At 44.1% G+C, this 22754-nt stretch overlaps 1 protein-coding gene across 4 annotated transcripts in view; it reads left to right on the top strand.

Annotated features, from left to right (window-relative positions):
* Window positions 1-1751: 1751 nt before the first annotated feature.
* The window catches only part of SVOP (SV2 related protein), an 84672-nt gene continuing 63669 nt past the window's right edge, over window positions 1752-22754 (top strand). For 2 of the 4 annotated variants that reach the window (XR_003793885.1, XM_029224908.1), the window contains exons 1-2: window positions 1809-1960; window positions 22297-22457. Coding sequence is in view for 2 of the 4 variants with exons in the window: in XM_029224908.1 (XP_029080741.1) it covers window positions 1926-1960; window positions 22297-22457 (196 nt within the window). In the remaining 2 variants the exon portion in view is untranslated. Of the gene's footprint in view, window positions 1961-20123; window positions 20209-22296; window positions 22458-22754 lie in introns of all 4 variants that reach the window. The other 2 variants (XM_029224922.1, XM_029224897.1) reach the window with 2 other exon arrangements.

The raw sequence follows: 22754 nt of genomic DNA, 5'->3' as shown, positions 1-22754 counted from the left end.
AGCTTAGTGGCTGTCTGGAGGCAGAGATGAAATTTTGGGGTGATGGAAACATTCTGTATCTTGATTGCGGTGTTGTTACACTTTTTCTTTGCAAGGGCATATGGGCTATTTATACATCTTCTTTGAAGAAATGTCTATTCATATCCTTTGCCCACGTTTAAATTGGGTTATTTGTCTTTTACTGAGTTGTAAGAGTTCTTTACATATTTTGAATGTAAATCTCTTATTAGTTATACGATTTTCAAATATTTCTCTCATTTGGTGGGTTGTCTTTTCACTTTCTCCATGGTATCATTTGCAATATAAAAGCATTAACTTGGATATGGTCCAATATATGTTTTTTGTTTTTTCTTGTGTCCCTTATGCTTTTTGATGTCATGTCTATGAAACCACTGCCTAATTCCAAGTCATAAAGACTTATTCCTATGAGTCTTAGAGTTTTATCTAAGAGTTGTATAGTTTGAAATCTTGCACTTAAAAGTATTCAAAACCTTTTAGGCATCTCTATGTTGGATCTGGCTTTCGGTTTGTATGGAGTTGAGTAACCAACTGTCAAGGTTTGCTTGGAGCCCAGCACTTTCCAGGACATGGAACTTTCAGTGCTATAACTCAAGTCCTGAACAAACCAGGGTGAGTTGGATCCATTACCAATAGACCTCCAACTTGCCAACCCTGATATAAATTATTATCCCTACTCTCTAGGGCTTAAAATAGATACTGAATCTCCTCACTTGAATGAAAGATGTTTGTTTTCAGTTTACCAATCATTTATTGAGTGCTCAAAATGCAAAGCCCTGGGGTGGAGTGTAGCTAGGAATATAAAATTCCAATTTCAGTGTCCATAAATAAATTTTATTGTTCCAGGCCCTTGGGGTACATCAACAAACCTTTATGGAGCTTAAATGCTAAAGGGGGGGGAGACATTCTAGTGGAAGGGGGATGGGAGAGCCATTAAACAAGATGAAGAGGATTTTGAAGGCAGGGATTTGGTTTTATTAATCTTTGATTCCCCAGAACTGTAGAAATCACTCACTAATGCTTGTTGAATGAATGAATGAGTAGCTTTCTCCTACTCAACGTACATTTTTTTGTGTGTGATTCATTTCACAAGACCTCAGCTCTGTGGGACTTCCCTGGTGGTCCAGTGGGTAAGACTCTGTGCTTCCAATGCTGGGGGCCTGGATTCCATCCCTGGTCAGGGAAGTAGATCCCGCATGCATGCCGCAACTAAGAGTCCGCATGCCACAACTAAGAAGCCTGTATGCTGCAACTAAGGCCTGGCGCAGCCAAAATAAATAAATATGTAAAATAAAATAAAAGACCTCAGCTCTGTGATGACAATGTCATTTCTAACTTGTTCTCTGTCATATGCCCGGTGAGTCTTACAGTGCCTGGCACACAGTAGGTGCTCAATAAACAATGCTTCAATGCATGAGTACGTATACAATTTTTTCATTCTCTGCATTTGTTATAGCAGCCTGGGTTGCAAGAATATTATACCAGTAACAACCTTAATGAATCCCTACAAATAAACATTTAGGGAGGCTTCGTCAAGCAAAGAGTGCTCACTGGTACCTAGACAGCCATTTCACAGGCTGGTGTGCCCCACAGGCATCTCAGTAAAACACCACCAGCCACAGACAGCCTGTAAATTCCGCTAACCAGAAGGGCTCTCCCCGCCCCCTCTCCCCGCGCAGCTAGCCCTGCCCTTCACCTCCTCCTCTCCGCCCACTCTCGCCGCGGTCTCCTGGCGGCGGCGGCTTTGTCTCTTGGGCTGGCCCCTGGCGGCTCCCTCCCCGGAACAGCTGCCACCGAGGGAGGAAGCCGCGCGGTCCAGAGCCCTAGTGCTGAAGCCCCCGAGCCCTCGTCATCCACCACCACCATGTAAGGGCCATGAAAAGGGCTCGTCCTGGCGCAGCGCGGACATGGAGGAGGACTTATTCCAGCTAAGGCAGCTGCCGTGAGTATCCTGAGGGCGAGTGAGACGCAGACAGGTTTTCCTTTAAAAAAGGAAAACCTGCAGAGGGGCGTCTCAGCGTGGCTTCCTGAATTTAAAGGGAACTGTTTCAGAGGAGAGAATTAGGCCTGGAGGAGACAAGCCATTTTCCTACCCCATCAGCTCAGCATCTGTATCTCTGACTCAGTTCGATTTTTCAGATCCGTCGGAATCTTATGGGGACCTACGCATGTTATGTTTTCCCTTATAATGGCTCTCAATCCTAAAGGCATTTTGAGGTCTGTGTTTTAAGAGAGCATTAGCTGCTGTTTTGAAATGCGGACTGAATTGATGAGTCCATGCAATGACATCGGTCCTTTCCAGTCCTTCTCCTATGCTGTGAAATTCGTAATTTTCCTGCAAGGTCTTTTAGAAGGGAATGATACTGATGTTGCAAACTGGTTTCTAAAAAGCAGGGATTCCTTCCTAGAGAGGAGGCTTCTGCAAAGTCTTGTTGTTTATGAAGTGTGTGAATGAGAGGGCTGTGCATCGTTGCTGAAACCTCTTGCCTTCTGAATGAACGGCTTTTGTAACAGCTAGCTAGAGTGAGACTCACTGTCGGCTATCCTTGGGACCTCAGGAATACACTGCTTAGAGGATTGGAATTTTTCAGGGATGCCAAATTTGCTCTGAAAATCTTGGGGGAATACAATCAAGCGTGGCAAGTATAGGGAGCTTGTAAAGGGGCTTCCAAATGTCTCCTACCACAAGCTGATGGTGATTTGTTAAGCAAATTCCAAGAGTATGAGATGGGGCATTAAAAAGAACATTAATGGGGGTTTTGTTTTAATTTTTAGAAGTACTAGCCATTTGGATGGTAAAACTAGACACCATTTGGAATTGTTGGAAAGGATACATTGTTGTTAGTATGTGTGTATTTTCTTGACTTAAATGTTTTTTTCTGTCTAAGCCACTGAGGAATTCTCCCAAGTGACTTTTAGCGTGACTGATACAGCTCTCTGAAGCTATAAGTACTGAAGGTATTGTAGTGTCTGCTTCTCAATCAGTATAAAATTAATTTTCATTAATATTTTTAATTAATTAAATTTTTACTTTTAAGCTTTTATTAATTGATCCTCAAATAGCATATCTTATGGAACACAGCATTATTTCACAAATGCTAAAGGACACTCAGTTATAATATCCAAAGCTGATGTATGAATACATAAAAATGTACATATCTGAGTGCAGATATCTCAAGGAAAACATACCACGTTCATTGAAAATAAATATCATGTTTAATATTATCATATTATATATGATAATAATATAATCATATTATCTCTAAATAAAAAATAATTCAGAAACAAAAATATGAAATTTGGTACTCAGAATAAGAATACATATTGGAACTGCAGTTTTACTGGGATAAATTTTCAAATGCTGTCAGAGCATGTGAACTTTGCAAATTACTCAAAGATTCATGTATATTTAATCTAATATATAGACATGACACTAGAATGACAATTCCTTCCTTAATTTAAAAAAGTAAAATTAATAAGAAATTTTTACTTCAGCTTTAAATTAATTTAGTTTTTATACTAATATATAATATAATGTACTAATATAATATATAGATAGGGAAAATAAAGTTCAAAAAGAAGCACAAAAATAAAAGTAAGTCTCTCTCTTCCCAAACCCCAGTGTTAAGTTTCTTGATTATTTTTCTGATCTTTATACACATAAATACATATAATATCTATTAGAGAGGCCAAATTGTGTGCTGGTTAAGAGCACGGACTCTTGAGAAGACAGACTTGGCTTCAAATCCTGACTGTGCCACTTCCTGGCTGTGTGACTTCGAGCAAGTGACTTAACCTTTCTGAGACTCAGTTTCCTTAGCCATAAAATGGGAATCATAATAGTACTTGATTCAGAGGGTTATGGGGAAGATCAAATGAGATAATGTGTGCTAATGCCTGGCAGATACAAAGAAGTCACACATATTAACTATTATTATTATGACATCTGAAAAAGAATTTATAAAAACAAAATCTGCAGACTCCTTATGCTGGACTCCCCAAAATGTAATCTGCAAACCCCAAAGTACATTTGAATGATGTCAAAATTAGCCCTGAAATATGTTAACCTCCATTTATAAAAAAGAATAGAAGAAAAGGAGCAGCCATGTGAATCTGAGTGGGTTACACATCACGACATAGGTGTTTTTTAAACCACACCCTGTATATATTATTCACAGATTGCTGGCAACAGACTGCCTGAGAGCAATATGGATTTTTAAAAAATCAGAGTGCCTTGTAGAGGGTGGGCAAGAGTGGACCTTGGAACAGGCTCAGTCCCGCAGGAGGCCAAGTGTTAATAGATTATAAGCTGCTAAGTAGTTTACAGGGTCAGGGGAGGGGGAAGAGGGATGAGGGTGTCTAAGAAATAGTCCTTTCCTGCTGTTAGAGGCACCTTCACACAGGTCTAGGATGGGTCATTTGAGACCACAAACAACCTCTGCTTTTCACCTGCTGTCCACTCAGGCACAGCACCATGTACAGGAGATTCAGAAAGCTGAGATTTTATATCTAGTTCTGCCTTACTGTGAGATCTTATGCAAGTCAGATTGTCCTGGGTCTCTCCTTTCTAGGATGATTTCTTGAAAGCAGGTTATGCAGACTACATTGATTGATTGATTCATTCATTCATTCAGTGATTTTCCAGGGTACCATCCTAGGTCAAGGGATTCTACAACCAAGTAAGATACATGGTCTTTGCCCTCAAGGAGCTCACAGTCTAGAGCTTCAATGTCCAATACAGTAGCCACTAGCCACATGTGGCTATTTAAATTTAAATTATGTAATTAGTATGTGAAATAATTTTCATGTATAATACACAATATAAAATTTGACTTATAAGTAAAGTAGGTGATGTTTGAAAAATCCGTTCCTTAGTTGCCTTAGCCACATTTCAAGTGCTCAGTAGCTACATGTGGCCAGTGGCTGCTGTAGTTGCCTTGTGACAGCATGGGTCCAAAACATTTCCGGAACTGCAGAAGGTTCTATTGGACAGCACTGGTTCGATGGGAGAAGCAGATGTAGAACACACAATTGCACAATAATTATGAGAATTGTTTTAAGGGCTACAAAGGACAAGTGCATGATGCAACAAGAGTAGTTCTAGATGGCGGAGGGGAGGGTCAGAGAAGGCTTCCTTGAGGAAGTGACCTTGGAGCTGAACCCCCAGACATGTGTAGGAGTCAGCCAGAAAAAGAGATAGGATGGAGCATTTCAAATAGAGGGAATTGTGTGGGGGAAAAGCTCGAAATCAGGCTAGTGGAGCTTCACGAGCAAGTGGCGTGAGGGAAGGATGCAGAGGATGGCAGGGACCCGGCCACACAGGGCCCTGGAGTGAGGACAAGAAATTGGAACTTCATCCTGTGTTTGCTCAATCCACTCTCTCTCCTTTCTTACCAACCCCGTCTTTCAAGACTGAGCTTAAGTCCATCACCTCCATGAATCTCCTGACATCTCCTGGGCTTCAGCAGCAGCAGGGGTAAAAGTATGGACTCTTGAGTCAGGCAGATCTGGGTTCAAACCCTGGCTCTGCCACTTAGCATCTGGGTGGCCTTGGACTAACGACTTCATCTCCCCAAGGTTGGGTGCTCATCGGTAAAGTTGGGATAATGGCCGTATCTGCATGGCAGGGCTGTTGTGAGAATGAGGGAGGTCACCACTGGGAAGCTCCCAGTACAGTGGCTGGCTCTACGTAAGGGCTCAACCAGTGGTGTTGGTGTTATTTGTCTTCCTGACTCTGGACTTGTCTCCCTTATCCTCCAGCTTGTTCAGGTAGCAGAGTACCTAGAAGCCATGGTCTCCTTTTCAGAATACTAAGGAATGTCCTAATGCTAGCTCATGGAAGCACATGTCCAAACTTGAACTCCTGATCTCTCCTGCACTCTGCTCCTCTTTCAGTCTCACCCATACCAGTTGATGGTAACTCTGTCCATCCCATTTGGAGTCAATTTTGACCCCTCTTTCCCTCTCATATTTCACTTCAATCCATCGGGAGATTCTACTGGTCCTGCCTTTGAGCTACGTCTAAACTCCTACCACTTCTCTCCACCTCCACTGCTAGTCCTTGGTTCAAGCCTCCATCACCTCTCACCTGGGTTGATTCCAGTGGTCATCTTTCTGGTCCTCCTGTTCCTGCCCTTGTCTCCCTACAGCCCATGCTCAACACAGCACCAGAGGGATTCTTTAAAAGTCAGGTCACATCCCTCCTCTGTTCAAAACCCTCCAGGGCTCTTCTCCTCTCCCACCCCCTCATGCAGCCATTCTGTCTCCTTGTTTTACCTCAAACACACCAGGTAGGCTTCTGCCCCAGGACCCACTGTTCTCTCTGCCTAGAAAGCTCTTCTGCAGAGTATCTGCTTCACCTTTGTCAAGTCTCAAATGCCACCATCTCACCAAAGCCTACCCTGACCACCTCCTTAAAATTTGCAGCCCTCTCTCACAGCCATTAGGATGGCAACTACCAAAAATAAATAAAAATAACAGGTGTTGGTGAGGATGTGGGCAAATTGGAATTCTTACACACTGACTGTTGGCGAGAGTCACAAATGGTGCAGCCTCCATGGAAAACAGTAGGGTGGTTCCTCAAAAAATTAAAAATAGAATCACCATATGACCCAGCAATTCCACTTCTGGGTATATACCCACAAAAGAATTGAAAGCAGAGTACTGAGGAGATATTTGTACAGCCAGTGTCATAGCAGCATTATTTGCAATAGCCAAAAGGTGGAAGCAGCCCAAGTGTCCCTTCATGGATGAGTGGATAAACAAATGTGGTCTATCCATACAGCGGAATATTGTTTAGTCTTAAAAAAGAAGGAAATGCTGACACATGCTACAACATGGATAAACCTTGAGGACATTATGCTAAGTGAAATAAGCCAGACACCAAAGGACAGCTGGTGTGTGATTCCACTATATGAGGTGCCTAAAGTAATCAAATTCGTAGAGACATAAAGTCGAATGGCAGTTGCCAGGGGCTGGCGAAGTGGAGTAGGGGGATCTGCGTAGTGGGTACAGAGTTTCAGTTTTACAAGAGGAAAAGAGTTCTGTGGATGGACGGTGGTAATTGTTATGCAACATTGTGAATATAGTTAATGCCACTGAACTGTACTCTTTAAAAACATGGTTAAAATGATAAATTTTATCTTATGTGTATTTTACCATAATTGAAAAAAATTGCAGCCCGTTTCCCCCATCTTCCAGACCGTGTTCAGCTTTTTCTTTTTTTATAGCATTTATCACCTACTAACGTACCATGTAATTTGCTTACTTATTGTTTAGTGTCTGTCTTTACTTACTAGTGTGAAAGCTTCACACACGGCGGGGGTCTAATGTATCCCAAGAAGGTGGGGCATTGCCTAGATTCCATCTGATACTGGATTTCAGTATAGACCAGGCCAAAGGATTAAATAAAAACTGTATGAGGGCTTTCCTGGTGGCTCAGTGGTTGAGAGTCCGCCTGCCGATGCAGGCGACGTGGGTTTGTGCCCCGGTCCGGGAGGATCCCACATGCCACGGAGCGGCTGGGCCCGTGGGCCATGGCCACTGAGCCTGTGCGTCCGGAGCCTGTGCTCTGCAACGGGAGAGGCCACAACAGTGAGAGGCCCGCGTACCGCAAAAAAACAAAACAACAACAACAAAAAAAACTGTATGAATGAAAAAATCAGAAAAATCTGTCCATCAGCTTAATCATTCTCCTTAACAGTGGGGGCCACCATTATTAAGTTTTACCAGCTAAAGCGCTGAGTCCCCATGGAAAGATCACACATAACCTTGTTTCATCCTATTTGCCATTCTGCTTCCCCATCCCCTTCCATTAAATCAGGGAGGTTGAGAGAATGCAGTTTGACTTACTGATTACATGACTACGTTCTTGAAATTGTCCCAGGCAAGTTCTTTGTGCCCATAAGGATTCATTCTTGGTTCTAGGGAAGGAACTGGAAGCAGGTTTTGTCTCCTCTAAATGAGGAGACTGCCGCACAGAGAGACAGGACCAGAGTAGGCGGCTAAGGCACACGCGGGACTTCATGTTGGCTCCCATCCCCCTGAGGCTCATCGGGGCAAAAGGAAAGGATTCCTGGCCAAGGAGGAGAGATGGGAGTTTCATTGTCACCCACCTCAGGCAAAAAGTAGGGAGTTATTGTAATAGCCTAGGAATCCTCAAGGTTAACCCACCACAGGCTTTTAAAAACTCAAGCTCCATACAACTCAGTAACAAAAAACCAAACAACCCAATCCAAAAATGGGCAGAAGACCTAAACAGACATTCCTCCAAAGAAGACATACAGATGGCCAATAGGCACATGAAAAGATGCTCAGCATTGCTAATTAGTAGAGAAATGCAAATCAAAACTACGATGAGGGGACTTCCCTGGCAGTCCAGTGGTTAAGACTCCGAGCTTCCAATACAGGGGGCGTGGGTTCGATCCCTGGTCGGGGAACTAAGATCCCACATGCTGAGCAGCAAAATAAATAAATAAATGAAAATAAAGATAATACTAAGTTTCTTAAAGCAAAACAAAACAAAACAAAAAAACTACAGTGAGGTATTCACACGGTCAGAATGGCCATCATCAAAAAGTCTACAAATAACAAATGCTGGAGAGGGTGTGGAGAAAAGGGAAGCCTCCTACATTGTTGGTAGGACTATACATTGGTACAGCCACTATGGAGAACAGTATGGAGGTTCCTTAAAAAACTAAAAATAGAGCTACCATATGATCCTGCAATCCCACTCCTGGGCATATACCCAGAGAAAACCATAATTCGAAAAGATACACGCACCCCAATGTTCATAGCAGCACTATTTACAATAGCCAAGACATGGAAATAACTTAAGTGTCCATTGATAGATGAATGGATAAAGAAGATGTGGTGTATATATACAAAGTGGAATATTACTTGGGCATTAAAAAGGAATGAAATAATGCCATTTGCAGCAACGTGGATGGACCTAGAGACGATCATGCTAAGCGAAGTAAGTCAGAAGGAGAAAGACAGATACCATATGACATCACTTATATGTGGAATCTAACATAGGATAGAAATGAACTTATTTGCAAAACAAAAACAGACTCAGAGACATAGAAAACAAACTTACGGTTACCAAAGGGGAAAGGGAGTGGGGGAGGCATAAATTAGGAGTTTGGCATTAGCAGATACACACTACTGTATATGAAATAGATAAACAAGGTCCTACTGTATAGCACAGGGAACTATATTCAATGTCCTGTAATGAACCGTAATGGAAAAAATATGAAAAAGAAACTGAATCACTTTGCTGTACACCAGAAACTAACACAACATTGTAAATCAACTATACTTCAATTTAAAAAAAAAAAAAAAAACAACTCTCAGGCTCAAAGCTGCTCACACCCCATCATTTCAAACACATGCCAGCCAGCTTCACCTCTAGGGAGTATGTGTTTCAGTGACTCAAGTGGAACAGTCTGGAGGCCAAAGAAAGAAAATCTCCTTGCAAAGAGGCCATTGCTTAGGTGGTCTTAGGCCTTAGAGAGGGTTGTTCAAGGGCCTGCTGACCCTGACAGTGGCTTTACAGCCCAGCCAAGCTCTTTGGGCTGTATAAAAGAATAACAGATCTGAATGTGAATCATTATGTGATCTTGGGCAATTCATTTAACTTCCCTGAGACATAAGAGGGTGCCTGGGCCACCTTCAAGGGCATTTTTGGCTTTTTAAAAAAATATTTATTTATTTTATTTTATTTTGGCTGCGCCTGGTCTTAGTTGCAGCACACGGGACCTTCGCTGAGGCATGCGGACTTCTTAGTTGTGGCATGCATGCAGGATCTAGTTCCCCGACCAGGGATCAAACCCAGGCCCCCTGCATTGGGAGCGTGGAGTCTTACCCACTGGACCACCAGGGAAGTCCCCATTTTTGGCTTTAAAAGACTGTGATCCTAAGCTCTCTAGACGGATGTGCCTGGTACCATCTGGCTTATGGTGATTATTCTGGTGTCATTATTAAGAACATCTCTTTCTTAAACATGGGGTTTTTAACCTCAACGCTATTCACATTTTAGACCAGATGACACTTTGTCATGAGGGGCTGTCCTAGACATTATAGGATGTTTAGCAGCATCCCTGGCCTCTACCCACAGGATGTCACAACCACCAACTGCCCCTCCAAGTTGTGACAATCAAAACTGTCTCCAGACATTGCCGGTGTCTCCTGGGAGACTGAATGGCTGCCCCATTGAGAACCACTGCTTGTTGAATGAAGGAGTGGATAAATAAGTTGCAAAGACAAACTGCCTGGAAAGTTGTCCCCCAGGCTTTCAGTTCCCCCAGTTAGAAGTTGCCCATCCCCCCACTGAGGCCACATCACAGAATGGTTAAGTGTGTGGCCTCTCTGCTCAAGTAGACCTGGATTTGAATTCTGACTTTCCTGCTGACTTGGAAGGTAACCTTGGGCAAGTTACTTTTCTTCTCCGGGCCTCAGTTTCATCATCTGTAAAGTGGGGATACTAATAGCGTCCACCTCACAGGGCATAAGGCTCATAAAATACTTAGTGGAGCTCCCAGCACGTGGTGAGGGCTTAACAAATTTTAACTATTATTTATTTGTGTTCATTGCCTTTTGTCTAGAATGTAAGCTGTTGGTCCATTATCCAGGGAACAAGCTCAATGGTATTCAGGTCAATGGGGGGTGGCAGGAAAATACAAAAAAATAAAATCCACAGAGAACTATATTTTCCATTAATTATAGACTTCTAGACATTCAGGAACGGAAAGGACCTTAAAAGTCATCACTCCAACCCCTTATACCTCATATTCTCAATTCCACGCAAGAGGGGATCCAAGTGGTGGCTTCTAAACATCTGTGGCCACCATCAACATCTTATTAAAATTCAGATTCATGGGCCCTGCTCTGCAGAGATGCAAAAGCTTTACGTCTGGAGAATGGCCAGGAATCGGCATTGTAATTGGTTCCCTAGGGGGTACTCTTGGCCTCAGAGAAGCATCTGCTACTGGTTAAGATCATGGGTTCTGGAGCTTCTCAGGCCAGGAACCTAGGATACTATATACGCTCTAGGGGACTTGGACCAGAGCCTCAGTTTACTTGTCTATAAACTGGGGATATTAATAACCCTCCCTCCTAGGGTTGCTGAAGAGATTATATAAGATGTACATATGCTAGGGACTTCCCTGGCGGTCCAGTGGTTATGACTCCATGCTTCCAATGGAGGTGGTGTGGGTTCGATCCCTGGTCGGGGAACTGAGGTCCCATATGCCATGCAGCGGCAGCCAAAAAATAAACAACAACAATGTGACTAAACCAGCCAAGATGACTAAATATAATGCCACAAAAACTCAAAAAAAAAGATATATATGCTATCTATATATTTACTGTATATAATTATATATAGCATTTAGGCTTGCCCTTGGCATGCTGAGTGCTTACGTATTAAACATCATTACTCCTGAGTCCATACACGTGGACACCTGCCTTTCCTAGACCTTTCATGAAGGGGAGCCCACTACCATCTAAAGTCCTTTCTCATCTCTGGACTTCTCTACCTGAGAAGCCTCCTTATATTTTGTTGAAATCTGTTTCCCTCTTTATATCCAGCAGTTCAAGCTCTATCCTCAGGGTCCAACTTGCACAAGCACCTTCTTTCACATGCCAGAAGTTCAAATATTGGAAGACAGAGGTTCAGCCCCTGAGAAGACTCTAACCAAATCAGACAGATCAGCAAGTCCCCAGGTCTTATCCTGAAGGAGACAAAGCAAGTCCATTTGTCAGTGACCCTGGCAGTTTCTCTGCTCCAGGCCCACAGCATCTAACCCCATTTGTCAGTAGGTTTCAGATTCCAAAGAAGTCCCAGTGTGATGTAGCTGAGTATCTGGGACGGAGCTAAGGGGCGCTGGTCATCAGGGTTTTTTTTTTTTTTGCGGTACGCGGGCCTCTCACTGTTGTGGCCTCTCCCGTTGCGGAGCACAGGCTCCGGACGCGCAGGCTCAGCAGCCATGGCTCACGGGCCCAGCCGCTCCGCGGCACGTGGGATCTTCCCGGACCAGGGCACGAACCCGTGTCCCCTGCATCGGCAGGCGGACTCTCAACCACTGCGCCACCAGGGAAGCCCTGGTCATCAGTTTTGTTGACTGAGTTCCCCAAACCTGAGGACACTTGTTATAACTCGGCCCTTTGCTGTTTAGCTTTGCAGATGGGCCTCCCTGTGTGGCTGTTTTCCTCTACTGATTGGAAGAGTTGGGGGGTCAGGGTGGGGAGGTGAATAATAAAAGCTTCAGCACCCCACTGCCCACCCACCCTGCTGTACCCCCTGGTCCGAGCCACCATCACTTCTCACTCAGCTGACCACACAGCCTCCCTGCTTTCTCTCCCCATCTTTGTGTGTTAATCATGCTTTTTATTTTCTATGTTCTGATGTTTTGACATCTTAGGGCTTCAAAGGTCCTGGAGGGCACTCCCCTCCCAGGGTTAATTAGTAAATAACTCAACCTGCCAGTGTACTTTTCGTGTGCAAACCAAGCAATCTAGACCCATTAATCCACCTGCCCTAATCACTCCACAGCCAAATCCCAGACAACTGGAGACAGTCCCTACGCTCAGAGCCTGGAGAAATTACTCAGGCGAGCCAGTCCTCAGCCTGGTGACCCTGCGTCACCTTTTCCTTCCTATGGAAACCACAATAAAGACTCTTGCCCATATTTTCCCCTCACTCTTGCCTCGTTATTGACCCTGGTGCTTTCCCATTTGGCTTCCCAGGTGTGGTGTACCCCCTCTTCTTGGAATCTGTGAGTATAACAGAGTCTAATCTTTTCAAAGGCAGTTGTCTCCTGATCTGTTTGCCTTGCCACACCTAAATAATAATAAAACCTGTATTTTAGGGACTTCCCTGGCAGTGCAGTGGTTAAGACTGTGCCCTTCCAATTCAGGGGGCACAGGTTCGATCACTGGTCAGGGAACTAAGATCCCACGTACTGCGGGGCCAATAAATAAATAAAAGTGTGACACACAAAAAATTTTTTTAAAACCTATATTAAAACAGTCTCCCCAGTCTATTCCTCTTCTTGTAGAAAAATGTGCCTGAATGATCTTCCCTAAATCAACTCTGCTCATCTTCCACTGTGTCACCCCTACTTGAAACCTTTCAGTGGCATCCCATTGGTCTTAGGATAGCATGAAAAATCCTCCCTGTGGTCTCCAGAGCTCTCTATAATTCAGCCTGTTTCTCTGACCTCTACTCCTTCTTCCTACCTCTGGGTCTTTGCACTGGCTGTTCTCTCTCCTCCTCCCCTGTCTGTGTGGGACTCTCCTGGTTCTCAGACCTCAGGGAAGTCTAGCCTGACTACTCTCCCCTCCAGTCATTCTCTGTTCCCTGTCTGTCTCCCTCTCAAGATTCATTGATTTACAGATGTATAGTGATCTCTTGTTCCTAGTACATTAACCACCTTCCCAGCTAGGGCACCTACTTCAGGAGGGCAGGTGTATTTTATCTCCTATTGTATCCCAGCCTTCAGCACATAGTCAGCACTCAACAAGCTTATTAAAATACTGAAGAATGATGGTGCCAGGCTCTTTGAGATGTTCTGTTAACTCCTTTAGTCTCCATGGCAACCCCGTGAGATAGGAATTACCATTTCCCTTCTACCAGCAGGAAACTGAGACCCAGAGAAGTAAAGTAACCTAACCTCATAGCTGCTGAATGGGGTGGGCAGGGGATTCACACCCAAATCAGTCTGTTTGCAGAGTTGGGCTCTTCTTTCTATGACAATCCCCCTCTCTTCGGACATTAAATGCTACCCTGTAATAGTCACACTTAGGTACAAGCTTCCTTTTCAGTCTGACAGATTCATGAACTCAAGGGATAAGTATCCAGAAGCTGAGATGAAAAGAAATCAAGCCTTTACCCTAATCAAGTCTCAGACCCTAACTTAAGGTACGGAGGTGAATTACATCATGGTACAAGCGAGATCTTTGGGTTGACAGCTATTTCCTCAAGCTCTTATCTTCTTTCAATAGCAAAATTATGTAAAACAAATGTTCCCTGCTATTTTAGTAAATGATATGCTATATATACACAACAAATGCCAAGAAATTAGCCAGCTTGTTTCGAAGCCCTCATATATTTAACATATGCCACTGCTATTTTCTTTTTCTGTCATACTTTTTTTTTCCCCTGGGAAATCTTGGCTCCTGTAGCTGATAACTGCTTTCAGGAACCCAGCCGATTCAAAATGTAGTCTGGCTTTCGGACTATAATTTCATGTCAGAGGTCTCTCTTTACATTCGTCTTAAAACAAGCTGTAATAAATAAAGGGCCCTGGCTTCTAGTGAATTGCCAGAGAAGGAAGGTGAACACATCCTGGTTTAAAACTCCAGGGAGCTAAGCCATTTTCTCAAAGTCGGATTTCACAAAGGTCAGTGTACTCCACGCTCAAGGCAGAAAGGTGACTTGAACCAAGCTGGGTTGGAGGAAAGCCAATATTGACACCATGCCCCTCAGTTTCCCCTTCATCAATCTCAGTTAATCTTCACGGCCGTCCTGCAAGCCTGTCCTCATCCCATTTCACAGCCTATCGGGTCTGTAACATGCTTAGCTGATGTTACAAGACCAACAAGAGCTCTGTGAATAGTCGCTATTGTGATGTATATTGATTATTTAACTAATAGATGTGCAGGTTAAAAAATTTACATATTGCAGCGGGATCCAAAATGAAAAGTTAAAAAAAAAATTTCTTTTCCTTAAAACTCCCCATTCCCATCCAATCCTCCTTCCCAGAAGCAACCAGTCTTAGGCTTCTTAAGTATCCTTCCAGAATGTTCGACTGTAGAAGCAAAAATATTCTTGAGCCCACTTGAACATGCACACAGATTCACTAGGGACCTGGTTAAAAGGAAGATGCTGATTCAGTAGATCTGGGTCAGGGCCCGAGACTGAGCGTTTCTTCCACGTCCCTAGGGGAGGCTGGGGCCTCTGGTTCGAGACCACACTTAAGTCTTAGTACCGAGGACCTAGATCACGGGACCGTAGTCTAGCACATTTCATAAGGAGCCCCAGTGGGAATTCCCTGGTGGTCCAGTGATTAGGACTCAGCACTCACTGCCGGAAGCCCAGGTTTGATACCCGGCTGAGGAACTAAGATCCCGCAAGCTGCATGGTGCAGCCAAAAAAAAAAAAAAATGAGCCCCAGCAATCTTTTCCTGTTGGTTCTTGCAACCAACGTGTATGTGTGTTTATTGTGTGTGTGTTTATTGCGTTAAAATATACATAAAAAAAGTTACCGTTTCAACAATTTAAATTGTACAGTTAGCGGTATGAATTACGTTCACAATGTTGTGTTACCTTTCCCACCATCCATCTCCAGAATTTTCTTATCTTTCGCAACTGAAACTCTGTACCCGTTAACCGCTAACTCCCCATTCCCCTCCGCACCAACCCCCATCACCTGGTGACCACTGTTGAACTTTCTCTCTCTGTGAATTTGACTATTCTAGGCCCTCTCAGATAGGTGGACTCGTACAATGATTGTCCTTTCGTGCTGGGCTTATTTCACTTAGCACTATGTCTTCAAAGTACATCCATGTTGTAGCACGGGTCAGAATTTCCATCCTTTTTAAGACTGAATAATATTCCATTGTATGGATAGACCACACTTTGTTTCTCCATTCATCCGCTGATGACCACTTAAGTTGTTTCCACCTTCGGCTAATGTGGTACAGATCAATATAAATAAATTTTTTTTTAACATTTTCTTTAGTGGATGTGCCATCATCTATCTAATTACTCCTTTCCTGAAGATTGTTTCTGGTTTGGTATCACCGCAGCAAAGCTGCAAGGAGTGTGCTAGCAGCAGAAGAGACTACAGCAGAGTGGCTGGGAGCAGGGACACTGAAATCCAATGGCTTTGCCAAAGCCTAGACACTTACTGTGTGACCTTGGGCAAGCTCCCAGCCCCTCTGTGCTTGAGTGTCCTCATCTGTCAAAAGGGGACAGTGAAAGTGGGAATAAATAAGATAATCGATGCACAGTGCAAACACTAGACTTGACACACGCAAGCCAGCAATCCATAGCTGCCGTTATTCGTATGGTAAATCGTCGCCTACTGTGCCTGTCCCCACAGTGAACTGCCTGCAGAACGCATTCTGGGTGGGAGCTCAAAGCACTGAAAAATTTGAAAGATAACGCGGATTACCTTCCCAAAAGGTTGCAGTGGTCGCTATTAGTCACAGAAGGAAGCACAGAGCCTTGGACGGTCCTGGAGGAGAGGATGTGATGAGAGGGAGAGTGTCAGGCCACATAGCCGTCTCCTTCTGTGACGTTACCTGCAGAGTCAAGGGCGAGCCATGCGCCTTCCCCTCACCCCTGAAAAGCCATTGATAATGCACATAAATGTTCATTTCCTTACTGCGCTTGATAATTCTCTACATTTCTATCTTCTACAAATACTTTGGGGGACTGTTTATGTTTTTGATTTGGGAGGTTGCTTCCTGGGGACAGGGTGTCCTACTCCTTTGTTGTTCCCTCCCTGGAACCCACTTCGCACCACCCCTTCCTTGGTGGCTTGCAGAGTTGAAATGTCACCCCCCGCCCCCGCTAGCCTCTCACTGCATCAGGTTCGTTTTATTTGCAGCTTTTCTCACAATGTGCAGGAATATCTATGTAGTAATATATACATCCACATGTATTATAAATACATATTTATTTATATTTACAAACATATTTAGAAACATTAATTTATATATTGATCTATAAATGTATAAAATAATGTATAAATATTATATATAAATTTATAACTATATACAAATATATATACGTATGTAATTACATATAAAAATTACAAAATACATGTGGATAGATACATAAAATTTTTTATAGAGGTATCGTTGATTTACAATATTATGTTGGTTTCAGGTGTACAACATAGTGATTCACAACCTTTAAAGATTAGACTCCATTTATATTATTATAAAATATTGGCTGTATTCCCTGTGCTGTATAATATATCCTTGTTTCTTATCTGTTTTATACATAGCAGTTTATATCTCAATCCCATACCCCTGTCTTGTCCCTACCCCCTTCCCTCTCCCCACTGGTAACCACTTGTTTGTTCTCTATATCCACAGGTCTGTTTCTTTTTTGTTACATTCACTAGTTTGTTTCATCTTTTAGATTCCACATATAAGTGATAACATACAGTATTTGTCTTTCTCTGTCAGATTTATTTCACTAGGAAGTAATAATATCCATGGCAGTGCTAAGGGTTGAGGGTTTGGGGCTTTTGGGGGGAGGGGGAATAGCAAAATACACATAAGATAAAATTTACCATTTTAACCATTTTTAAGAGCACAGTTCTGTGGCATTAAGTGCTACACATCGTTGTGCAACCGTCACTACCGTCCATCTCCGGAAAGTTTTCATCTTCCCAAACTGAAACTGTACCTATTAAACACTAAGTCTCCATTCCTTCCTCTCCCAACCCCTGAAACCACCATTCTACTTTCTGTCTCTGAATTTGACTCCTCTAAGTATCTTATATAAGTGGAATCATGCAGTATTTGTCTTTTGGGGACTGGCATATTTCACTTATTAGCATGTCTTCAAGGTTCATCCATATTATAGCATGTGTCAGAATTTCCTTCCTTTTTTGTTTCTGTTTTTTGTTTGTTTTTTGGCTGTGCAGCTTGTGGGATCTCAGTTCCCTCACCAGGGATTGAACCTGGGCCCTTGACAGTGAAAGCACGGAGACCTAACCACTGGACCACCAGGGAATTCCCCTTTCCCTTCCTTTTTGAAACTGAATAATATTCCATTTTATGTATAGACTGTATTTCGCTTGTCCACTCATCCACTGATGGACACCTGGGTTGTTTTCACCTTTGGGCTGTCGTGAATAGTGCTGCTGTGAACATGGACGTTGTACAACGTTCACCTCTATCTAATTCCGGAACATTTTCATCACCGCAAAAGGAAATTCTGTACCCATTAGGCAGTCACTCCTCATCCCTCTTTCCCCAGCCCCTGGCAACCACTGATCTGTTTTCTGTCTCTATGAAGTTGCTTCACATAAATGGAATCATACATGTGTGACTCTCTGTGTCTGGCTTCTTTCACTCAGCATCGTGTTTCAAGGTTCATCTGTGTTGTAGCTTGTGACAGCGATTTGAGGACTTTTTACAGTAGTTATGCTGGAGGCTGCTCACGGAAGGTCTAGTGAGCAGATTGTGAAATATTCAGAACATCTCAGAGCCTGTTATTTAACCACTGAGAGCTTAAAATTGGTCACAGTGGGAGTATTTACCCCACAGATATTGGCAAATGCTACACATCAGTATGGTTTGGGGGCTTTGAGACTCAGTTTGTAGGCACTGGCTTCAGAGCATCCCCATAATCCCCATCAGCATCCCTCCAGAGCTACCCCCAAATAAATTTTGGGGTGGCCAAAAACTTCGTTCGGATTTCCCCATATTCTGCAAAGAACCCGAACGAACTTTTTGGCCAACACAATACATACTGTGAATAAAATGGTGCTCTTGCTGTAAAAGTGTTGCTTATATGAAGCCCCAGATTCCAACTTCATGCCAGATATCTAAGCCTAAGGCAGTCTGTCTCCTGGCCTTTGCTCCCAGGTGACACCTGCCTTCCAGCTGCAAAGGAAGCCCCAGCCCTGGACTGCAGGGATATTTGTCTGAGTCCCGTGCCACAGGGGTTCTGGGCCTCTCGGGTGAGGAGCGTAAGCTGCAGGCACCCAGCTCAGCCAACAGAGTAGGAGCCTCCGCCCCTCAGCACTAGGGGTGGGGAAGGTGGGGTGGGCAGAATTGTTTGCCTGCCTCTAATGCGCTAATTCGGTCGCTGGATCAGCCAGAGCAGCACCACCTGGGAACGTGCTGGAAATGCAAAATCTCAGTCTCCAACCGAGACTTTCTGAGTCACACCCTCTTGGAGTGGGGCCCCGACTTCTGTGTTGTGACCAGCCCCGCAGGGATTTCGAGGCTCCATCCAGCTCAAGAGCCCCTGCACAAATGTGACAACCTGAAGAGCTGTCAGCCAGGCTGGAATCGAGCTGTGCCTTTCGATTCCTGCTCCAGGTCACGTCGTTATCCACCCTCTGGCAAGCCCACCCACACAGGGCAGCTGAGTTCGGGCTTCACATTCATTCCCCAGACACAGGTGAATGCTCGCGAGAGGCACTGATGCTTAGTGATTAGGACCCAGGGCTCTAATACCAAAGACATCCAGGCTGAAGCCTCAGTTCTTTCAAGCTGTGTGACCTCAGGCAAGTGTCTTAACCTCTCTGAGCATTTGTTTTCTCATCTATACAATGGGGATAATAACATTAACTCATTCGTAGGTTGATCATCAGGGTAACTAACAGGAGATAATGTAAAAGGCAGAGCTCTTAGCATTTAGTAAGGGCTCAATAAATAGCTGTATGGTTGGAGGGCTATTATTTGTAGCAGATACCTTTGGTGCCTGTCCCAGATTCCCTTTACCAGATTGATCATCCCCCAGCTGCTGCCAATCATGGGTGCTCACAGCTCACAGCTGCAGTCACCTCTGGAGGGTTTTCCTTGACTGAGGGGAGCCACTTCACCTGGGGATACCTGGGAAGTTATGCCTTCCATCCCTGGGGTGGCATGACCAGTGATTGACTGATTCGAGCCAAGCCCCCAGACCTCTGGGTGGGACAATCTCCATGGTACGATTCACACTCCAGAGCTCCCTGTGGATCACATTTCATACAATGGAACATTATCCAGCCTTTAAAAAGGATGGAAATTCTGACACATGTAACAACATGAATGAACCTTGAAGATGTTAAGTGAAATAAGCCAATCACGAAAAGACAACTGCTGTATGATTCCACTTATGTGGGGTCCCTAGAGTAGTCAAATTCATAGAGGTAAAAAGTGGAATCGTTCTTGCCAGGGGCTGGTGGGGAAAGGGGATTGGAAGTTAGTGTTTAGTGGGTACAGAGTTTCAGTTTGGGAAGATAAAAAAAAGTTCTGGAAATGGACAGTGGTGATGGTTGCACAATATGTAAATGTATTTAATGCCACAGAACTCTACACTTAAACAGGGTTACAATGTTGAATTTAATGTTATGTGTATTTTACCACAGGTGAAAAAAAAGAGAATCCCATTTTAGGATCTGCTTCTAAGGAATTCGACCTATGACAAAACTATTACACCCAATTTATAGCAAGGTAAACTGAGGCTCAGAGTGACTATAGGTATATTTATGCTGTGGGGATGGTAATGGTCACCACCTCTCAGGGTTATTGAGAGGGTGAAGTCCAATAACGATGCCTGTAAAGAGCACTGATCAAGGAAGAGTATTAACGATGAAAATGTGTGAGAGAGAGACTGGAAAAGAGACATGGTGGCTTCAACTGAATTATGGTCAAATGTTGGCAATTTCATATGGTTCAACCTACTAGCAGTGTCTAGTCTTTAAGCTGGACAGCAGAATCAAAGACATTTCTCTCATTGTTATCTATTCAATCTTATATTCTTTAAATATTTCAAAATAAAAGATTTTGGATGGGGGGAATGGAGTAAATGGGGAGTAATGGAAGGGTTTGAATGGTATCCTGTCTTTGGCCAGAAACACGAGGTTTTGATCAGACAGACCTGGGGGTGAACCCTGGCTCCATGCCTTTTTAGCTCTGTGACCAGGGGTAAGTACTGTGACTTCTGGGGCCTCAGTTTTCTTACCTGTAAAATGGTGATAATAATACCAACCTAATAGAGCTGTCGTGCAGAGCGAGTGCATGGAAAGCAACACCTAGAACGAGGCACAGGTGCTGCTAGACGGTGGTGGGTGTGGTGGAGAGTGCAGTGGTGGTAGTGGATGGGATGGAGTGTTTGCTCCAAGCTTCAATCCCAGCCGATCCGCCTGCAAACCCTGTGCTCTACGCTCTGCCGCGTATTTCCAACACAAGATGAGATTAACAGCTGGAGCTTTCCAAGCCCAGCCTTGCCATCAAATGGAGTTTCAGGTATTTACAAAACTGCCGTGATTTCATCTGTCTTTTCTCCAAATTCACAAGCAGGGAATGTTGCCCAGCCTTCTGGAATCTGAAGATTTACCCTTTCTATGCCAGAGTACCAGTTATTCTTGGTGAAATGTATGGAATAATGCAATAATTAATTGATGATAATGTTGATAGCAATACTTTTTACTTAGAAATGTCTCCATTTTTACCTTTTAAAAACGTTGCCCAGATTTGCCCTCCAGTCCGTCATCAGCCCTCTGCCCTTCATGCCCATGTCATCGCAGACTCCGTTTTTCAAAGCTCTGGGAGAAATGGGCATTACTCATTCCACGTGACTCTCTCCTGAGAGGGTAGGGACTCATCTCTCCTGTTGCTGCCGTCACCCTGAAACTCACCACAGGGCTGGCAGAGAGCAGGAGTTTTGTGTTTGGGGGTGAGGAAGTTGGAGGAGACATGTATTTTTGCCTCTGAGTCCCAGGTTAAGAAGTTGCTGCTCAGAGAAGTCAAGGCGTTTCCGAGTAACAAGAAGGAGCACAGTGTGAAGGAATGTATTGTGTCGAGAGTGGAGTCCACGGGGTCTCAAACTCAAATGGCTATAGAGCCAGACAAAGGGGACAAAGTGCCAAGTGACTGGAACACAAAGCAAGTATAAAGATAAGTGGCAGGAGACTGTCAGGGCTGGAGGTTATTTGGAGAGGACAAGACTGTGGTCACCTGTGCATCGTGTGTCCCATCTAGCCCTGGTCTAGCCATGTTGGTCCCTTATTAGAATGTGTGCCCCAGGTGGCCAGATAGTCTACTTTTGAAAGAGATGTCGGGAATCTGGATTTTTATGTGAATTCTCCTAATTTTAAAACATTGGCATCCACTTTAAATTAAAAAAAAAAATACTGTGTGGGCAACTTTTGGTGGGCATAATGTTACCCTTAGGTGACCAAATTGTTACTTCCATTAGATATAGATAGAGGAACGTAAATTCTGAAACACATGTACTTCCAACCAGTTTTTAGGTCTAGCGCAAGGATATCCTCATTCACGTAACTTACCATGTGAACAGGGCTCCCCCTGGTGTTGTGCAGTGCCCAACCCATCCAACTCTACTAGGCAGCCCTTAAAGTTGTCACCCTCCCCACAGTCCAACTCAACAGAAATGCCCACCCCCACCTCTCCTCCACCCATTCAACTCTCTAGACCATGAGAGAAAAGCTTGTCGCCTGTCTTGGACACAACAGCTATACTGCAAGGCCATTGAGGAGGATTTCTAGCCATCATGACCAGATTTGCTCTGTCCTCTAGGGTGGTGAAATTCCGTCGCACAGGCGAGAGTGCAAGGTCAGAGGACGACACGGCTTCGGGAGAGCATGAGGTCCAGATTGAAGGGGTCCGTGCAGGCCTAGAGGCCGTCGAGCTGGATGATGGGGCAGCTGTGCCTAAGGAGTTTGCCAATCCCACTGACGGTGAGGGGACCCTGAATTTGGGGCATCGGCCCAGGCCACAGTCAGGGGCTCTGAGGTACCAGGGTTGCCTCTCCAGGTGGTATGCTCAGAGGGATCTTGTGAAGGGGCAGGTAGGAGGGCCTGGAGGCCAGGGGTGACACTGGAAGTGTGGGGCTGGACCTACATGGCTTTCTTCAGCAGGCAAGGTTATATCATAATCCCTGACGGTCAACAACATTGACTAACACTTGGCTGAGGATGGCAGCCCCAATGATGATGATGGTGATGGTGATAGAGATGATAATGATGATGGTGATG

The sequence above is a fragment of the Monodon monoceros genome, unplaced genomic scaffold, assembly GCF_005190385.1.
Source record: "Monodon monoceros isolate NGI ecotype Baffin Bay Population unplaced genomic scaffold, NGI_Narwhal_1 Super_Scaffold_1, whole genome shotgun sequence".
NCBI lineage: Eukaryota > Metazoa > Chordata > Mammalia > Artiodactyla > Monodontidae > Monodon > Monodon monoceros.
Note: the sequence above shows the minus strand (reverse complement) of the source record. Positions and strands in the feature narration are given on the sequence as shown.